The sequence below is a fragment of the Neodiprion lecontei genome, chromosome 5 (genome assembly GCF_021901455.1).
Source record: "Neodiprion lecontei isolate iyNeoLeco1 chromosome 5, iyNeoLeco1.1, whole genome shotgun sequence".
In the NCBI taxonomy this organism is placed as follows: domain Eukaryota; kingdom Metazoa; phylum Arthropoda; class Insecta; order Hymenoptera; family Diprionidae; genus Neodiprion; species Neodiprion lecontei.
This window is the reverse complement of record NC_060264.1, coordinates 18,642,982-18,664,878: the sequence shown is the minus strand read 5'-3', so window position 1 is coordinate 18,664,878 and position 21,897 is coordinate 18,642,982. Positions and strand designations below refer to the sequence as shown.

At 37.8% G+C, this 21,897-nt stretch overlaps 1 protein-coding gene across 1 annotated transcript in view; it reads left to right on the top strand.

The window, feature by feature from the left end:
- Positions 1-10,807: 10,807 nt before the first annotated feature.
- The window catches only part of LOC107217382 (lysosomal thioesterase PPT2 homolog), a 26,744-nt gene continuing 15,654 nt past the window's right edge, over positions 10,808-21,897 (top strand). Inside the window, exon 1 of the mRNA XM_046742195.1 lies at positions 10,808-10,840. Coding sequence (XP_046598151.1) covers positions 10,823-10,840 — 18 coding nt within the window. The 5' untranslated portion in view covers positions 10,808-10,822. The remainder of the gene's footprint in view (positions 10,841-21,897) is intronic.

Genomic DNA, 21,897 nt, shown 5'->3' with positions numbered 1-21,897 from the left:
CACTGAAAGTTCATTTTGCAATCCTTTCATCTTCTACGACTCGCTGATTTACTCGGTTGATGTGATGATCGAACAACGAGCAAAGCAAAGTAAATGAGAATTCTGCACCCTACATCAACTCGCCATCGCAATTCGCAACACTTTGTCTGTATCTTTAAAACCGTTCTAGTTTAACAGTTTACTGATATAAAACCGCACTGGTAAAAATGGGGAAAGTGCCATCAACCTCGCTTCGAAAAACGTTTTTAGCAGCTGAGCTATTAACGACAGCAAAAATTGGAATGACAAAATTTTTAGAGAACTCAATTTCTACAAATTGCTTTACATTAACCTCTTTTCGGCCGAATTTTGCACGTATCCCTTCCAAATATGGAACGATGGCCGGGAAGAGGTTAAGTTCATATCGTGTACTTTGTTCGACTGGTAGGAATTTTTTGAAAAAAGTTATAACCTCCTTATGTCAGGGTAGATATGCCGTTTGTGACCATTGCGCCATTTTTGAATAATCTTGTAAAGAGTTCCATTGTTTCTGGTACTAAAAATCTACTCACTAAGCGATTGGACGACAAGACTATATTCTACAGTAAATATCAGTGCAGCTGTCGACTACTCAATTGTTAAGAAATCAATTTTACAACGCTGAGAGCCAGCCAAACACCATTGTGCCACTTGTGACTAGAAATTTTTGAAATGGTACGACTGATGGTACTGTATACGGTACCTACTAAGGTGGGCAAAAATGACACTCCCGCCCTGTTAAAGCGGACCTTTTCTAGTTCCATCTCGAATTCAAGGGACATCGTTCTTTTCTTCTTTTCTACCGTATACAACAAGTTCCTCACATGTAAGGGAGAGAAAGAAATGCCTCTTCGAAACGAAACACCCTAATGTACCCTCTCGTCGCTGCGACCGGCGGCTCGACGATCTCGGAGAGGCTGTTACCTCCACGAATGTACCGCCACGTGGAAGGCCAGGACTGCTGGTACCTCCGAATGAGCTTCTCGTGGGATCGAAAGACGCACGCCATCAAAGACGCACGGCGATGGCGTGCGTGCCGGCAGTTCGTCGGGCATCCGCTGACGGGAGGCCCGTCGAGGGCCACTAGAGCCGGCTAGTAACCCGGGGCTCGAGAAGCCGTCCGTCCGTATTTCCGAGCTCACGCTCGTCTCCGGGGAATCCCGGGCGGCGCGCCCATCCACCCCTTGGGAGCCGCACACCCACCTTCGTAATTGTTTAAAATCTGACCACGACGCGCGGTCACTAATTAACTGATAGCGTTATTCGGAACGCGGACTGTCTGATTTACGCGCCACTATCGTCCAGGGACCTCCTCTCCTCCTCTCCTCCTTTTCCTCTTTGTTGTCCTCTTCCTCCATCAACGAATTAGGTTCACGGTCAAACGATACGGTGTAAGTCGTAAGAGAACGAAATATAGAATGGATGTTCAGCGGTTTTTGTCAGGTCAACTGTATACCAGTTTTGGACGTCGTTTGATGTCCGGTTATTGCCATATTATTATATTCGAAACTAATTGATGTAATATGGCCGGTACGCGGAATGTTCAAATGATACAAGTGTTCCATTAAAAACGAGGGGTTACCCTGGTGAAAATAATCTGTACGCCAAACTATACAATAAAGTGCGGTTCGTTGAAAATTGTAGGAAATATTCGAGAATCATAGAAAATCGTCAAAAAGTGTAGAACATTGTAGAAAATCGTAGAAAATGATGGTATTTTGCATAGAAAAATACGAATTTCGACGAAAAATTATAAAAATCTATAATTTTCTATAAAGGATCATGACAATTCCCGATAACGAACAAAATAGATTTTCTTCGAAGAAACTAGTGGAGTTTCATAAAAAAAACTACGAGTTTTTTACATAAAGTTATTAAAATCTACAATTTTCTATGAAAGTAATTAGAATTTTGGACCCAAGCAACAGGATTTTTTTTGCTTTTACCGTTCTTAGAATTCCGTTAAAAAGTACAACTTTTCATGAACTCCATGGATCCTTATAAAAGAGTACGAATTAAAAAAAAAAATTGCGAGATCGACGATTTTAGAATTCGATTTAGATCGATGAGAAATACGAATATACGTATGAAAAAATTTGAAGTTCTACTTTTGAACCACCGCTGGATGTTATATCTTTGTCACAAGGAAAACTTATTGCAGACAAATCAAGTACCTGGCAGAATTTGGGTCTACATCCGAAGACTGATTTTCGAATCTTCCGAGTATGATCTAGACGGATATAGAGAATCCGCCGTATACTTTTGAACTCACCTTATCTTAATAAGTGAGTCTTGTGAAAAAACCAACATTCGATATTTCACTAGACCAGGAATTCTACGATATTTTACCAAAAATCATATCCGTTTCAACATTTGATATACAAAAAAATAATCGCATAATGCAAGCCACTCTACACTTGTATATTAAAAACGTCGATAATACGTCAATAACTACGCGGGAGTAAAATATATTCAAAAAAGTACGATAATTTACAAAAATCCTATACCAAAACTACGACAGCGTTAAATCAAATTTGTAGTCAGGCGTAAAAATTATTTCCACCAGAGTAACAATCCGTTACTTTATGTATACACCAGATTTCAAGATTACACGATTTCAAAAGATTTTACGTAATTTCAAATATTTCACAGAATCCAAATCATTCCATAGAGATTTTAGAGGATTTGGGGAATTGACAAGGTTTCGATTGATTTAAAAAAATTTCAAAAAATTTCATAGCGTTCCAGGGATCGGATGGTTTTAAAGATTCCAAGTGACATTTTCATGATTTCCGAAAATTTCAAATGATTTCAACAAATTTCGGTAGATTTCAAGGGTTAGAAGTGATTTCACAGGAAAACGTGAGTAATGTTGACCAGACTTCAAGGGTGGTCAACTTCTAGTTTGATCGGAAATCAATATTTTGTAAAAGTATGCAATAAAAATTAACTATAAAACATAAGAATACGAAAAACAAATCACTCTAATACAAGAGTTCTTATAATTTTATTTCTTACGCACACAGGCTATTTATTTTCACCAAAACTCATCTGACTAAAATTTTTTCCGCTAAATTTTAAACACTCGAAGATCATTTCGAAAACAAATTTACATATTTTAATAATTGATGACTCGATCAATGATGTTTTTTCTGACTTACTGCTGATAAGACTTTGAGCAAAATCGGTTAATTTTATCTCGAGTTCGTCTCAAAAATTTGTATTTTCTTATTCGACCATAAATCAAAAACCGTTTTACCGACTTGCCTTAGATAAAACTTGGTTCATTGGATTGCATTTATTCAGCTTCCAACAGCTCAGATGTTAACCAGAATTGGTCGAACCACCTGCCAGTTATTTAAGAAATCAAAAACTTTTCGGTTGAAAAACCATACTTTCATAAATAACCGAAATATCGGATTTTCTTGTTCCCATTTTTGTTTCCGCTTGTTTGTTTTCTTACTTGTGATTTCTGCTCTCCAAAGTTGAAGTATGTTATACACAGACCTAGCAGTGGGACGTCGTCGATGATTTACTTCTTTATTACCTGCAGATGCGAAGTCTTGTAGCTCGGAATGAAATTTCACTGCAAACGGTGGGGGCGGCTGCCATCCGTATATGATATAGAGACAGAAGTGGGGAACCAGGGGAATCAGCCGGGAACGGATAGAAGCGGAAGCGGCGATGAAAATGGGATTGAAAACCGCCAGACTTAATCTCTGGTACACTCGACGCACTCCATGAGACTGAAGAAGCTTTAAAGGGTGTGTTCAGCCTCCAGTGTTGCCAATTTCTATTTTCACTATCTGACTGGAGGATTTCACACACCCCGCAAAAGGCCGCTTACGTAGACTCTTTCATATATATTCTTCATGCACCTATATTTGTTGAAAAGTATTAAGTCGTAAAAACAACGGTTCTTGAATTATTTTTCACAACCAAACGATTGCCAGTAATCGATGTTCTCAGTGTGAGCCACGCACGTAATTTAATATTAGTGAAAATGTTAAATAAACAAAGTCAGAAAACTTTTCGCTAAAAACACGGAATTATTTTAAAATCACTAAATTTTCCACCACAAACGACAAATTGTCGTTTTCAAATCGAGAAAGTACCTTTTCGCCTCATTTCGATTTTCTTCAGTCCTCTTTGTGACAAACACATTGCACACGACCTTGTCCCGCACAATATTATTCGACACGCATTTTTTTCTACACGGATATTATTCGACCCAAATGTGTTCTACACGATTTTTCTCTCACACGAATACTATATTATAAGTCACTATTCGACGCGACTAATTTTATTGTGCCAAGTATTATTCGACACAGATTTATTCTATGCGAATTTTATTCGATACGGACTTATTCTACATGGGTGATACTTGACATGACGTTATTCTACTGGGACATAATTGCACACTAGGTTTGAATAACTTGTGTTATTTGGACATGCGATATAAACAGAACTTACGTGATAATGAGCTAGTGAAGTAACACGATGTCAAGTATCACGCGTGTAAAATAAATGCACGTCATATCATATTAGTTATAAATTCGTGTCAAACAAAACCTTTGCAGAATACGTTTCTGTCAAATAAAGTCTGTATCGAATAAGATCCGTGTATATAATGTGAATCCGTGTGAATAACATCCTGTCGCATAGTACCATATAAAATATAATATTTGTGTGATCGGACCTATTTCCTTCAGATCATTTGTATATTTCCTGCTGAAAATACCGATTTATACCTTAGGATCACTAGATTTCTCGCTGATCGCTGAACAAATAAATCTCCCCCGCCAACAACAATCCAAATTCACCAAATTCAACGAAAAAACCATAGAGACTAGAGTAAAGGAGTGGACACAGGGTGCTTCAGAAATGTACACGAAATCCCGGCCTAAAACGGCGGTGCTGCGATCAAAAAGATCGTAGTCATATCGTAGTCATATAGATCAGACACACTGTTACTACTTATTTCCTAACCTCAATGTGGCAAAATTCGTGCAGTGTCTATGTTTACATGTGTAAAACTGTTTGTTATTAATGTGCGGTTTAATTAATTTATTATGTTTATTAAAACGGGTGTATCAAATTTCGTTGAATAAAAATAAGCCGAAACATTAGGATAAACATCGATGTAACGCTCCCAGACAACAAACGAAAAGAACATACGAACACAAAAAAATAGTCTCCTTAACCTCCAATATACTATCGTTTAGGTGCGTCACTTTTCATCCTACCGCGGATCGGTCACTTTCATCGTATGGACTAATTTTATTACTATATTTACGATCCTTTCGACCCATGCGATGCTAGTGGCAGAGCGAAGAACTAATTGAAGGACGAGTTTTTGAGGACGCCGTTACTACTTACTCCTATGCTGTATCCACTCCTTTACATTAGTCTTCGTGGAAAAAACTATCAAGTTGGCAACACTGGCTTACCCCGGATCGTTTCGACGAACCACCGCAGCGCTGCGCGCACCTGCAGCGTGCGCATCTCGCTCCCTTTTTCTTCTCTCTCTCTTTCCCACTCACTCGCTCATCTTCCCATACGCCGTGCGCGTTGCGTGTTTTCGCGTATAAGGCGTGAGTATAGAGGAATCCTCGACGTTGCAAAACGAACGTACAGCAAGGAGCCGCCGAGTGGAAGGCTGCCATTTAAATAAATGTTTAATCTCATCCTCCGCAGCCCGCTGTGCGATACGTATGCATGTGTGTGTGTGTGTGTGTGTGTGTGTTTATGTACATCCATCGACTTCTCCGAGAGAGTAAGAGAGAGAGAGAGAGAGAGAGAGAGTGGGAGGGGAAAATGGGGAAAAGAGGGGACAGGGAGGGAGAGTAAGCTGCCTTGGAGAGTAAAAAACCAATCGGGTCCGTGCATGCGCCCCCCAGGGTATCCCAGCCCCTCGCCGAGCCATTTAACCTCTGCATTGCAAATGCCACCCCCTCGTAGTGGTGTAAGCGTGCGGGAAGGGGGGCCTTCAACTCCGCCGCTGAGTCGGGACTGTTATTTTAACGAAATATCTTTAAACGCGGGGGCGAGGATCGGGCAACCGGAGATGAAAGGATAGCCGCACCTAGTTATACGAAATAAAGGCTCGTTTAAGGGATTACCTACCATTCCCCCATTATTTAAATGTATGCTAAATTTCAACGGATGTGATATAACCTCCCATAATACTTGCATATATATGTATACTAACTTATCTATGTAACATATATATATATATATATATATATTATATATGTGTTACGTGTACATATATATACGTATGCACATCGGAAGAGTCGGTATTTTCTATCATTGGTTTTAAGCTTTCGAAGTACTCCACGGGGATAAGAGGCACCTGATTACCTATATATTCGGGGTATAGATCAAGTTTAGCAATGGGTAAGAGCTGGGCAAAATGGGAGCCCCCTGTACAATCTAATGGGATTTCAAAAAATGTCGATAACGCTTGAAATGTATTTTCAAGGCAAAGACAAAAAATTACGTTGCCGAAATTGGTCTAACGTTATTCCTCCCTTGAGGTACCCATTTTGTCCGCCTCTCCCTTATACATCTTCAAGGGATTAAGCTTTCACTCCCGGGAGAGAAAACATTTAGGCGTTTCATACGAACCTGGTAAATTTGTATTTACCCGTACACAAATTGTTTGATTCGGAAACAGAACAAATTGTACCTTGAATCAAGTAAAGGGTTCAACTTTATCCTGGTTTTTGGTCGTATTATCAAAATATTTTGTCAGCCAGTGTCCTTCCGAGAGGAAATCATCAAACAGTGATTTCATTCAAATCATTTATTCCCAAAAAAAAAGAAATGCAAAGCAGAGGACCTTTTCATCGTAGGTTGAAATGTACGACACACGACTGAACATCTTTTCACAGGAAGATTCGTAAAACGAATAACTAAATTGGGAAAATATCCACCGCTCATGGATCATTCAAGGCTTGGGAAAACAAACAAATGCAACAACGTAATCAGAAATCAGTGTCTATTACGGAAATCAGCTCTTTCAGGTTTTATGGCTACAATTACGTTTCTACAATGCTTAGAGTTGAAGTGAGGTTAACCGTTCACGTGTAAAATTCCAGTCACATCATTGAAACTCTACACTGCATGAAACTCTCTGCTATATGTAAACTGTTCCAATGTACATCAATGTCTTTGGTCTCGGAATGTAGTGCTATTTGTAAAGAAATTTTATTATACTTATAGCCATGTCAGTATCAGGATATCACATAGTTATGTGTAACCATTGTGATAATAGAAGCTCTTTGCAATATTTCACAACCCCAAGGAAAGAACCAGTGAAAAGCTAATACCAAACTTTCCACGTTCTATTTGAACGTGAAGACTTGTCACTATCTCGCCACTCTTGAAAAGAGAATATTTCACTGGAAGCTTTGAAGTTCAATGTTCGAGGAGCTTTTCGGAGAATACCAATATTTGAAGTTATTCAAACCACTATCTGTAGGAATGTACTGAATACAATTCATCAAAAACAAAAAAGGAAAATAATTCTAATGCCTTAAACTACTTTGATATTGAAAGTGTGATGTCATTATGAAATGTTTCAATTTATACTGTCACGTCCTGACCTGTTAATAACATTCTTCAACATGAATCCTCCAGATCATTCCAATACCAGTACGCTAATCAACTGTAAACAGACGATGATCTGTGTTCTCATTCCATCAAATAGAGTTTGACTGACTTCCGGTAGTGTTTCCTTACCATCAGATGGTATTAGGTATCTTCTCTATAAGTCTAAACCGAACTTGTTCTCACATTGTACAAGGATTTTTCGTATCCGATCTGTGGGAAACTGAGTTGCGAGAAAAAAATGCTTCCAAATTTCTCGGGGTATATTTCGCCCGACGCTTTTAACCGCGCGATGAAAATTGCGGGGGATATTCGGAGTTTCGAGAGTCGCTGCAGAGCATCCCGTGTAACGCGTAGCATCGTCGGTACACTGGTCAAGCGGTCATCTATCTCGGTATCCTTGTGCCGAGCTTAATTAAAACGAGAAACCCTTACCGGGGTGGCCAGCGGAGCCATGGCCCTGCGGTATTTGGTAGCCGAGTATAACACCATGTTTCCATACTCGACCGCATGTATATCCGGAGCTCCGGTCGACGTTATTAACCAACCAGGACGAACGAGACACGCGGGACTCGAAATTTCCACTACGTTGCGCACGGTATTAACGGTCAGAGAATTCCACGGTGCCGGGAAAGGATCTGCCCTTCCACGGAACTCACCGCGGTCAGCTTTTACGAGTTTCTCTTGCTGGCCAAGACATGATTTGGTTTGTTCCGATTCAGCTTTCCCTATAATTAAACCCTCCGGACTTTTTTGTTTCACTTTTTTTCATCATTTGCAATCCCTTCGTCGCTTCTTCGAGAGAGACTCGCGAGAAAAGTAACCGTGGTGTAACTCTCCGATTTTCTTGAATCTGTAATATGTAGTAGTACATAAAAAAAAAATAAATAAATAAAAATGAGACACGAATTATTCTCACCCGCAAATCCAGTCGTTTGAGAGGTGAAAACTAGACTTGCAGCTTACCTCTGAAACGCGGATGCAGCCCGTGAGGATAAAAATACTGCGGAAACTATCAAAAAATATTACGTCATTATAGAGAAGTCCTATGAAAATGGATTTTTGGGGGTTAACTTGAAGGGTAGATTTTATACCTTTAACTGCCGTATTGTCACGTAATAAAAAATATGTATCTAACGTGTTTTAATTTAATACAACATATTGCAGAATGAAGAGAATTGGTGCAGAGATACACTTCGGGTACTTTTCTCGTCAGAAACTTAAACATCCACATGCAGACCGCGTGGAAGAAGAAACAAATGATAAAGTTTTTGATGACTGTATACGGTAGAGGTCTCTCACTTTAGTGGCAATAGTTTTTCGTTCGTGTCACTTTTGATTCGATAATTTTTTTCCTTCTTGGCAATTGATGGCAACTTAGAAATCAAAAAGTCTTCGAAATATTCCTTTCGCATCGTGCATTGTCGTCATACACTCAGAGGAAAATTCTAGTTGTGGTTACTGCATGGTTCTTAGCTGTTTTTATTTTTTTGCCCATAGTTAAAAAATCTACCTAGTTCTGGATAAAAAAAAAAAAGAAAAATAGAATTTGTAGCTTTAACCGGGAAATATATTATGGGTTCCTATTTTTTTGCAAATATGGTCACTCGTACTATATTTTTTTCTAATTATTGAAATAATTTGACGCGTGCGAAACGATGAATTGATTTCACGGCTTTAATCGGTAGAAGAAAAAATAAAATAAATAAATAAATGAACTGGACAAATTTTGTGCGGCAATAACTAGAAAGTAGTGTAACGTGACAATTATAATTACATCAAATATAGTTACTTTTATCACATTTTCTTGTGGCGGATCCGGAATCGTAGATTTGATCAAAATTCGGAAAATAGTTGGATTTCATGAAAAATGCAAGGTATTTTGCAATTTTTGAGGCAACTGAATCCGAATCTGAATTGAGACATTCAGAATTAAGTAGGTAGCGTATCAGACTGAAATTCGAAAAATAGTTCAATTTCGACTAACGTGGGTACTTCGTGATTTTCGAGGTCACTGTATCGGAATCCAAAGTCAGATTTTTGGAATTTAAAATGGGCGATCCACAATAATATCGAACGACAATTAGAAAAAAATCTTCGGTCTTCAATGAGAATATGCAAATCGAATTATCATTTGTAGGGTGATTCTAAAGACCTTGGTGACGCTCTTTCCGGAATACGAAAAAAAGTAACATCTCTAAAATACAGGTATAGAAAAGGTGCAACAACTGAAAAAGGGTAGTAAAGTAGTAAGCCTCACTTGCACAGCTTGCACAGCTTGCACAGTTACACCAGAAGTAAGAAGAACAAATGAGACTAAAAACGAATAGGAAGATAGGAGTCAAAGTGCGCTCATAGAATTTGACCGAAGCAAGCAGAGAACGGGAGTCGGAGTGCTCGAGTAGGTGATCTCGTGACCTTTTTACTTTTGTAAATGTCAGAATGACGAGAGGTTGAGAAATGCACAACCGCTGACCGCGGGCTGGACACGCGAAAAAGTGAAGAACGGATCGCGGTGATTAAGCAGTGAGCGATTTAACGAGGATGACCTCACGCGAGTCTTGGACCAGGGATGGCAGACGATGGATGAGGTATAGAGGGGGAGAGGCGTGTGTTTTTGTGGCTCAGAGTCAGCAGCGAGGCTTCGTTATCTCGAAGTTATATACGCGCACTAAACGGATTCTCACGACAATTGGTAGCCGCGAGTCAAGTGGCGGGAATTGTCGGCAATTGTTTCCGAAATCCCTAACAGTCGCGAGAAGAGAGCTCTCCGCCAGCTCTATAGCATCGTGGCATGCGCGGTAATGCGGCGTTACACGTACGTTACGTACGTTACGTACGTGTATGTAAGTCGTACGTACGTACGTACGCCTGTAACGCGAATAAGATACATGTATGCAACTACTCACGCAGTTGCCGTCAGCAGCGCGCGGCTGCACAACGACTCGACGTGTGAATCACTCGACACAATTACGGCAATTACCGCAGCGGTCGCAAGTCACCGCTATCACCGGCCTTTACTACACTACACAGTAACGCCACGCCGTTCCCACGCCCTCTTCCCTGCACGACCATCCTTCTCCGGGGCCAACCCTTCGCGGCGAAGACTCCGAGGATACACCTAGCAATAACCTCGGTCACTTTACGTATCGGGATTGTCACTTTGCAGCGCGCCATCTGGTGGAGAAAGATGCTCATGCATCTCAAGGTGCGAGTGACTGCAATTTATTAGAAGTAAGGTGTGCGTATTTAGATGTTATATTTGTATCTCACAGAAATTTTAAGAAGTTTGCGATGTTGACATTTTAAAATAACTATGAACGTTGACTGCACTTGTGTAAATAAACCAAATTTAAGTAAGTACGGCAAAATTATACACCACTATCAATGATTAGTAAATCGAATTGAATTTTACTGTTCAATTCGTGTCGAAATATCCACGCACCTCTGGAATAAGTAAACAATTTTGTCAACCACGGGTTTTTGACGGTATTGTAAACATTATTTTGCCAGTGAGGAAAGAAGATACAATTTATTATAATGTAGTACAGGGAAGTAAAATCAGTATCTGCCGATAACCGGTGAACTTGAAATCCGAACGTTACCGAGCCGAAATTGGACTCGACGTAAAATCGTTGATCTCGTATACTTCCACGATATATTTATATAAATCCATTGTCCATATCTCGCATGCGAATCGCGTCACGGGCTCAGGATATCACCGCAATCCTGGGGCTTTATTTTGCCGATTGAAATACTGCAGCACAGGCTTCGAGTTCCCGGCGGTAAAATTGGATCAGGATTCCCTAAGGAGCTGACATTCGACACCTTGCGAATGCCGTGGGGTATTTTCACCCCATTCTTGATTGGCTGATTATGATCTCTCGCTAATCTAACAAGTCGGATTCACTACGCATCGAGGGTGACCGCCGACGTTCAGCTCTTCTGCAAATAACAAACACACGGAGCCGAATGCCGAGCGAACATTTACACATATGGTTGCAGAAAGGGATACATATCGGAGTCATTCAGTTGCTACTTTGAGAATATATTTTTTATATAGTTATATTGAATCGCAAAATCTCTTTGTTTATAAGTTACCTGATTTTTTTTCAGCGGCACTTGATACAATAGATATTGAAAATTCAATAAATAAAATTCAATCACTTGTCACTGAAGCTCCAAACTTTTTGCATTTATGTCAAATTTTAATTATGAATAAAGTACATTGAAGAAATTATTTCTCTGCCTCTGTGGACTGATTGTATTCAATAAGTTGCAGGATATTTGTTTGGTGTTCACCAAAAAGCTCCTTTCGTCGCAATTTTTTGCATGCAGATATTTGAAATAATTTCATTTACAGTGTGGAAAATAAAAGTTACTATCAAATTGGCAATTTGATGTTCATAACCATGAAATTGTATAACCAATTATAGTTCCAAATGAAAGTATTGTCATAAATTTTGCACTGAATAAAGTGTCAACCATCTGATTTCGGAAACAATTTTGACATTCAACCTCGACGTATTTTTATTAATTTATTGTACTTCCGTTTTTATTTCAAACTTTTTTGCTGATAGATCAAATAATTCAAATTATAATTGTGATCATCGGATTACAAATTGGATAATAACTTTTTTTTTTCGTCCTGTGTACTAAGATAACTTTGGAATTATATTTCAAATTCTTACTTATAATATCAGAAATATCGTGACCCAAAAAGCTTTTCGAAGATCACCATATTTTCAACGTTATTCGAACGAATATCTGTATACCAACATAGTGAACACAATAAATTCAAACAGTTAAGAGAATACTTGTTTCATAAAATTCGCTCGATATTCGTAAAATAAAATTATCAAATTACATGTTGGAGTTGTGATGTGTTCCCTTTAATTATAATGTAATTCAACAATAGTAGATCGAAAAAAATGAAGAAATTATAATAAAAGTTGCAATCATTGATGTGGAAAATAAAAAATTAAGTCCAACAGGAAACGATTAATCCCGACTAGTTTCCCTATTTCCTCATTCTCTTTTTCTCGAATTTCTCGACTTCAATTGCATCAGCGATCGGAATATCCAGAACTGGTAATGCCAAATTCTTGCGAAAGCTCGTTAATTGGAGCTGGCAAAGTTCTCGCAGTGCCGCAATCAAAATGCTAATACCCTGCAACAAGGTGTAAGTCCATAGAAATTGGATGTAAGGGGCGACGGAAGGGGGCGGATGGGGGGAAGCTCAGTGCGATGGATCTCTAAAGAGTATTAGACAGGATTAACCCCCGTTAAGTGGGACCCAAGCCACCAACGGAAGCCCGCGGTGCAGGAGTCTTGACAAAACGGCGGGGAGGGCGATACAGACCTTCTGTAAATATTGTTACTACCACCCCAACACTGCGACAGCCAATTTCATTTGCCATATGTGCGGAGAGCGCGATTCAGCGATGTTCTTTTCTCGCTGCTAACTTTCGGAACCGGTGATGGAGGGGGTGAAAATGATAGGAAGGTCGGAAATTGGTCGAGTCTTAAATAGTGACGGGGAGTTTTCAAAGACGATTATCTGTGCCGTAGAGTTTTGAAATGTAGAAAACCGAAGTATGCAAAAGTCAAAGTATAGAATCGTCAGAGTTCGCTCGCAAGAACGCCAAAATGTGAACAAGAGTAAGATATGGAAAATTAAAATATAGAATCATCAGAATTCTGTGTAATGGCGAAAGGTTTTGAAAAGATGGTGGTGAAAATGTAGAAAGATTAAAAAATAGAAGGGTTACAGTAACGAACTTCCAAAGCCGCGAATATCTGGTTCGAAGAATTTTAAACTGTAGAAAGTCAAAGTACGGAAATATGAAAATTTAAGAATGGTGAAGTGCAGGAAACCGATTCTGTATGTCAAGTTTCTACATTTAAAAACTCCAGCAAATTGATTTTCGCCCTTTTGAAAATTAAAAATTTTTTAGATTGTGTTATTCAAATTTGTTCAGAATCATTTCTATCGCACAGAAGAGATGTTACTTTATTCGTGTTCATGATCATTGGCATAAATTAAATTTCTTCTTGTTTTTTTTTTTTTTTTCGCTTCCTTAACCGGTAACGAGTCGCTTCCTGGATTCATATTCGCGTTTACGTGAAGAATATAACAAAGCGTAATTTCTAATATTGGAAGCCAAAAATGGCTATGGTTTTTCTAAAATGAAGTAATATGTTTGTGATTATTCTATGAACCGTTGGACAGAAAACTCCATCCACTGATCATGGTTGTATCTGATAAAAATCAAGCCTTCTCGTCCAGTTTCATAACCACAAGATGGGCATTGAAACGAGGTTTTATTCACTCACAAATCACGTGAGAACCGATTTGGAATAGGTTAAAACTGATAAAGTGATTTCAAGCAGTTTCGAAATAATTATGAACGGTTTGAGTTAATTCGAAAGTGGTTCGAAGCCATTTCAACTGGGTTTGAAATTATTACAAACTGTTCGAAACTAATTTGAACGTGCGTTCGTTTTTCAACGTGGTTTCACGTGATTTCTATGTAATTTCGACCGAGTTCAAGTGATTTCATGCGATTTTTGAGTATCGTCAATCAAAAATGGTTTGCAATTTCATCGAGTAAATAACCCTTCGTATCAAAGTATGTAAATTACGTCACGCAAGGGTACCGTTAAAATCATATACACGTATATAAATCGTCGGCGCTGCAGCAGGGGTGAAGAATTAGCATTGCTTTCAAGTCGCTTTCTAATCTTACTAACCGTACAAATTGGTATTGAATTGAATAGAGAATATAACGAATTAACGAGTGGACCAGCAAAGGCGGGAGCAGATTGCTCCCGGAAAGGGGGAGGAGTAACTGATGCGGTTGCAGCCTCCGGCACGTGGCCCGGATTACGTCCGTATTACACGGCCAATTTCGGACATCCGTTGGACGGAACCTGCTCCGGCGAACACGCTCCTCGTCCAAGCCTCTTCGCGAATGTTCGATCGGCGCGTGTGTTGCCGGTATTTTCCCCTTTGTCAAGCCGCCAAGGGGTGCAGGATTTAAATTTTTAAGTGTCGCCGATGTTCCTGTCACACCGCAGAGAGTGATTCATTCAACTGATTTGTTCGGGTCCGAGAGACTGATGGAACAAACTTGCATCTTGCATACCTACGGTAATGAATCGTTGAATTTTAGATCTAAGCTACGATTAAAGGTCTGAAAAATAAGAATTCCGTCGTGTAATGTACACTTGGGGACAATGAATCTGAGACGCTATTTTTTTACACTAGACAGTTGGCAACACAGAGAAACCTACCGCGCCACAGTCGGCCGAGCGCGAAACAAACTCAATCTCAATAAACGTAACACAACCCATGACCGTCGAATCTAACCTTAGAATATGTGTCAATCCAATCTAAGGTTAGATTCGACGGTCATGGGTTTATGTGACGTTTATTGCGATTGAGTTTGTTTCGCGCTCGGCCGACTGTGGCGCTGTAGGTTTATCTGTGTTGCCAACATAACTGTCTAGTGTAAAAAATTAGCCGTCTCAGATTCATTGTCCCCAAGTGTACACTTGTCCGTAGTGATTCTGAGAAGGTTGATGTTTTGGACAAGTCGGTTAAGTTGGCAACGCTGAATCAGACCGCAGCGTCACCACACCGACTGGCTGCGAAACAAACTCAAGCTTTGTAAACATAACATGTCTCATGACCGTAGAATTTTGTATTTTTTGGTTAGATTCGACGATCATGCGTTAAGTTATGTTTACTATGGACGGTAGAGGCAAGGAAGACTATTTCCATGTATAGAAAGTGTCGATAAAATAGAGTACAATTAAGATGGCGTTACTTTAGCAAAAGTTCCACATTTAAAAGAAAGCGCCGATCGGATTGAACACTGATTACTTCTTAGCGCCATTCTGGTGAATATTGTAAAATCACTATTTGTTGCTTTTAAGTCGCCAATTATTCAGTTGAAAACCCATAATATTTACAAAGATTGAGATTGTTTCACGGACAGCCGACGGCGGCGCTGCAGGCTGATTCTGCATTGCCAACGTAACTTCGACTCGTTGAATAAACTGGCCGTCTCAGAATAACTGCGGCCAACGATATATTGGTTGGAATTTTCAACTATAATTCTTTTAATAGTTTCATTGTTTCATTTTATACACCTACAATTCGATAAAAAAAATGTTAGCTTTTAACAAGCAAATTTGGCGATAGGTTCGTATTCGAACGTATCTTTTTTCTAGGTGCAAGGCTGCAATGTGGTAACGAGTAAAGATTTATTAAGCGTGAATTGGAGGGTGGTTAGAACATATTGGGGCGCATAGGGACAATGCCGTGTCGGAAAATGGATTGCCAGCGTGCGGCTCGCAACGTTAATGGAGAGCTGAAAAGAACAAGTGTGAAATCAGGTGCATTCGCAACAGGGGCTACAGCGGAGGGCGAGGAAAATAGAGCGATACGCATATGCATGACAAAATCCCGGGTGTGCCGACATGCAGGATATATACTGAAAACCCTCTGTCGGATACGGTTTAATCGCTGTGCTTGCAGTTAGTTGTACACGCGTATATATTTTTCTTTTTTTCGCGTAAAGGGTATCAGTTTACACTTTACATCCGTGAAAATCGTTTTTTTTTTTTTTTCAACAGAACTGATGTATCATGCGGACGATTCGTTCGCCACGGCACAACGCATGGGGAAAGAAAGTTCTTTCTCTGTAATTGTACAACATATGATTGCTATCACGGAGTGAAAGATAATATAGCAAAAAAAAATTGCCATTTTTTTTTCGTTGATTCAATGAAAGAACAGTCAAAATAGAAATTTATGTCATCGAATGAAACCATATTTTCCTCAATTCAAAGGGCATTTTTTTTTGTGTTCATAGTAATTGTCTTGATTAGGAAGATCTTTTTGCCAACCGTTCTTCTTTACGCAATACATAACTGACATAAAATTCGAATAAATTTTCAATTGAAAGATGTTTTGAATTTGACTACCTGCATAACTTCAGGACCGATTTGATGAGTTAATTGATTGCCAACTTCTGCAGGATTACTATTTTGAATTTTAATGCATTAAGTCATGACTGTACTCGAAATAATTAGAAATAATAATTGAAATTTCTTTCAATGCCGATCTGTAGAGGAACAAACAATGCATTTTCGAAACGAATTACGGGAAAGTTCTATGAAGAACTGACTGCAAATTATTTTCCTACACTGTTAATTGCAAAAAAAAATCCTATAACTAGAGGAAAATCAAATCATCGATTTTATTCTCGTGAAATATAGATCAATGAATGTTTTTGCGGGCAAAAATATCCAACGATTGATGATTTGATCAATAATTCAACCGATTATCACTGTTTTATTAATTGTACAACAATTGTAGAACAATAGTATCTATTCCAATAAACTCAATCTATTCTGAGGTTATTTTGATTGTCTTACAGTGACGTCAGCTGTCTTATAGTGTATCGTACATATGAGCAATAATTTATGGCTTACCACCGATAAAACGATTATTCTCGACACGGCTTTTCTTATCCAATTGCGAAATGTTCTGCACGTATAGAGTGACGATAAGTATAAATTACAGTCCATCACTCTGATTGATATTGGTCAATGCTAAGCGTCATAAATGTTGCAACACGAACTAAGTAATTTCCTTGAGCTCGAAAGCTCGGAAGATTATGTACCGAATTGTAAAACAATATATCCGATTTACTATATACTTACGTTTCGCCGCATATGGTCAGATGCCGATTTCACTGCTGTTCGACAGTTATTTTTTCAAATTTCTTCTGATTATATTTTTTTAGTTACTTAGTATTCCAAAGATCAAGTCATTGTCTCAAAAGGAGAATCCTGCACGTTTAGCTAGCCGAGATATTGACGAAAAATTCTGCAAGTCGTCTAAAAAAGAATTCCGAAATCTTGCATCATTAATTACGTAAAGAAGATAAAATTTGAAAAAATTTAATTCTTGTTTAACGAATCCAAAACGATGATCAAAGCTGATTCGGAGTGACAATGAAATGAAAAAAATTGAGTCAACAATTGATTATACTTACAGAGCCATACATGGAGTTTTTAGTTTGCATAATACCAATATAAAATTAATCGGAATTAACATTATCTATCGAATCAAATCATGTTGATAAAATATTTGTGTACAAGGACTAGCGATATAATCCGATAGAAATCAGAAAATTAGATACTTTGATCCCGATAACGATAGAACAATAAATAACATCCGAAATAAAGACGAGGTTGAGTTATAGTTACAGCATAACGTTAATATGTAGCAAAAAATTGATAGAAAAATTATCGGCTTTTATTTTTACAATGCAAACTTTAAAGAAGTTGAGTGTTTAAAATTTGATCATATACGTAACGTCTCTTCCTATTTATCACATTGCTACCTAACCGATTTGACTTTACGACACCTTTTTTGTTTACATTTCTTCTGAAAACAGAAATCCAGCGTAGCATCAAAGTTACAAAAATTTGGTACCGCACAAAAAAAATGTTTAATTATCTTCTATACATTGGTGTACATAGAAGAATGTAGATCTGTGCATTGTTTCCATCGTCAAAAAATTCATGAAATAGCATAAAAAAGTATAAATGAATCAATGTACTGCAGTTAAACAAAAATGCATCTCGATTTGTCAGTTTATTGCGTTATATTATTGCAAGTGTATCGCCTCGCATAGAAGCGGAAAACAATTAGAAAACTGGCAGCACTGCTGCAGTCGGGTCCCCTATCAACTTGTCCACGCCCCGACTATTAGTATAATCGCTTGGGGTTGGTAGCCTTGCGATGCTCACTCCCTTCAACCTCCGGCAATTCGGTTTAATTCTTGCCAAGTCACGAGTTCCATCCCTTTCCTCTCCCCTAACTTCATCCTATTTTGTACTTTGTTTAACTCGCATGAAATTTCAGAGTATATATTCTTTGAGCTAAATTCTTACATTGTAAGAATTCTTTTTGATTTTTTTTTTTTTTTTCGCTGAATATAATAAATCAATCAAGCAGGCTGGTCATTCGAAATTCGATAAGTTTTCGTTTATTTCTGCATATTACGAGAAATAGTTAATCATTCAAGATTTGGCAAATTTGTGTATTCATAGGTTGAGATGGTTTTCTAACAATTAAAGATATACAGATACTACGATTGTAAAAAGAGCTTAGGTGTCGATTTTTCTCTACGAGCAGCTCTTGAATGATTGTAATTCTAGAAGATTCTTAAAAGTTCACCCTACGGTGAGAAATTATTTTGTTTGAAATAGTAGTTTTCACAAGTTTACTGGAGTAGATTTTTTCCTGCGATAAGAAGTTTTATGTATTTGTTTCTGTAAACGAAATCAATATCACTGTAAGGTTGAGGGATTTTAAATCTTTTTTAAAGCGATTGGAAATTAAAAATCGATATCTATGAGCTTTAGTTTATAATTTTAGTGTTTTACTTGTTCCTACAATGGTAGAAAAATCTTTGCAGGGATCACGAATGTATTGAATTAAATAAATCCTCAATATAAAATATAAATGAAAAAAACCTCATTGAAATAGTAACCAAAAAAAAAAGAAACAAGAAAAAATCAATCTCTCAATTTTCAGCACCGTACAGAATTAACATGTTTTACAATCGTGTGTATAACTATTCGTTTTCAATTGTGAAAACTTACATTCAAGCGAGATCATCTACTGACAAAAATTTTGTACGATATTTATGACGTAGAAACAAAATGTAGACACGTCACTTACACAATGTGAAGAAAAATGTTCACCGTTTTCAAATTCTGATAACGAATCTTAGCTTTAGTCATTTTTATTAATCAGAGAATTTTTATCTGGCTAGTTACGTTTTTTCACAAGTTATTCTTGAATTTTTATTTTTGTTCCGTGTATATTGAACATGAATATTAAGAGACCAGCTAATTGAGGTGGGGGGAGCAATCAAACGTGTCCACAATATATAACATAGTATACTATATCTACGTACCCACGTGAAATAGACAGGCGCAATTATAGTTATATAAAAATAAACCCCGGAAAAGGATTTTTCAATTTAATTAAACACAGCGGAAACAGTATCGATAGATTCAACTAAAAAGCGATCAAAACAGCAATTTCAAGTTTATTATGTTTTTTACACAATTATTGGGATTATAAACAATATTAGTTTCATCAGATTTGGTGAATTCGGTTCGGAACTTGAAGTTTTTATTTCGTTTTGTCGTTGCATGTACTCAAAGCGTTATTACAATTTACCGTGAAATAGTTAGATACATGTTTAAAACTTTGCGGGGTTCAAATGAAAAGTTATTTAGCCATGCTTGAGCCTCGAGCGCGAGTGAATAATATCAGCGATTGTAACTGCAGTAAGTTTATTAATACTTTGTTCAATCGGTTTTTATTTAATGAAAACTAGAAATTTATATATTATCATTCTACTTCAATATTCTACAAAATTCATGATTGAATAAGAAAAAATATTTTGATGTCGAAACATTTCCAACCACAATTTGTACGAAAAATAAGTTTTTCTCTTCATCCATAGTGCTCTCGCTTTTTTTTTAAATATATAGGTAAGTAAATTCTCAAAGTTCCAACATTATTATAGAGTAAGGCGAATGAATAATGTTCAAATTCTCGGAATGCCTATAATTGATGAAAATTAATGTTTTTTGTTTTCGTACAAATCTGTGAACACAAGTCTTTCGGCTAATCTATCGTCGGAAACTTGGCAGAAAACCGAAATCATATTGAATTGAAACTGGTTATTATTCACTGCTCTAAATAGTTACTTACAAAATTTTCAAGTGCTATGACAAGATGGATTAGTTATACTATAGATTTTTGATAAACATATATATTTTTATGTAAAATGCGCTATTATAAATAAAATCTGCAGCTTTCTACTAGAGGTGAAAAATGTTGTTCAATATTTTACTGTTTTTTTTTTCTTAATCTGGGAGCTGAAAAAATTGCCACATTCGAAAGAGCTAATTTCATCACGTATCTAAGATGGTATAAGTTATAAAATATGGTTCGAAATTAAGAGTTCATTTCTCGACAGGTGCTTTCAAAAAAGAAAATTGGAGAAATTGTAAAAATATAGATCTGAAACAGACACGGAAAAAAATTTCTATAGTTTTGGTTAATACACAATCCTTAACTGTTTTATCATTTTACTAAACCGAAAAGTTCAGTTCTGTGAACAAAATGAAAATAAGTTTACAGCTGTAAGCAGAAAATTTAATACGATATGTTACTTGATTATCATGGTCATTCGTCTTACATTTTCATGTAACTATTACGATTGTTGATTCGTGCAATAAACAACGCTGAGGCTCTATTTGTCTAAAAAAAAAAATTGTCGGAAACTGAACGAACTGACTGAATGTTGCTGAATGATGAGAAAACGTATCATTGAATATTATAATAACAATAAGCAGTAACGTCAAGTAAATTTTTTTCTGTAATCCAAGCGATACGTAAGCCGTTATCCATACGATGCAAATTTTACTACAACTTTCTAGCGCAGTCTAAACGTCCAATGAAATTTCCCCGAATGTTATAACCGTCCGATCTTGATCGCGACTCGTGGTGAGAATCCCCGAAAAATAGAATGAGTGAACGAAGACAGAAGATGCGAGGAGCAATAAATGAGAGGCCGAAAACAGTTTGAATAAAAAAACAGAACTGCCCGGGCGGAAGCGGATGGATCAACGTTTGCGGTGCGACGTCGATGATGTGGAATAAACTCGGCGAGAGCTGGACGCTGGGATACACAGGAGCGTAGGAGTGAACAATGGCGTTTGCCTTGGCAGGTTGATCCGTGTTGAGTAATGTTGAAATCTGGGGCGAGCCTGGGAACGGGCAGCTGACCTCCACCTCCGCCTCCACCTCCGCCCCCTTTAACCCCAGAGGCTCGTAGATCCGCAGGGCCGATACAACGGGCATAATAATAATTACCACTGCAAATGTCATTTCTCGGCTGCTATTCGGCTGCGATACATTCTGTACGGTTCTGTTAAGGTATATATGATATACACACGTCAATTGTAATTCAAATTTGGCGCCAGAATCTAGTTCCTTTCAGTTCGATCTAGTTCTTTTTATGTTACTATAGGTATACTACAGCGCCGCTCACACTCTAACTCGTCGCAAAAAGGAAAACGGGTCTTGTAACAAAAAGATAAAAATTTACGTAAAGTTTAATTGATTAATTGGTACCAATACCAATGTTCATTTATTAT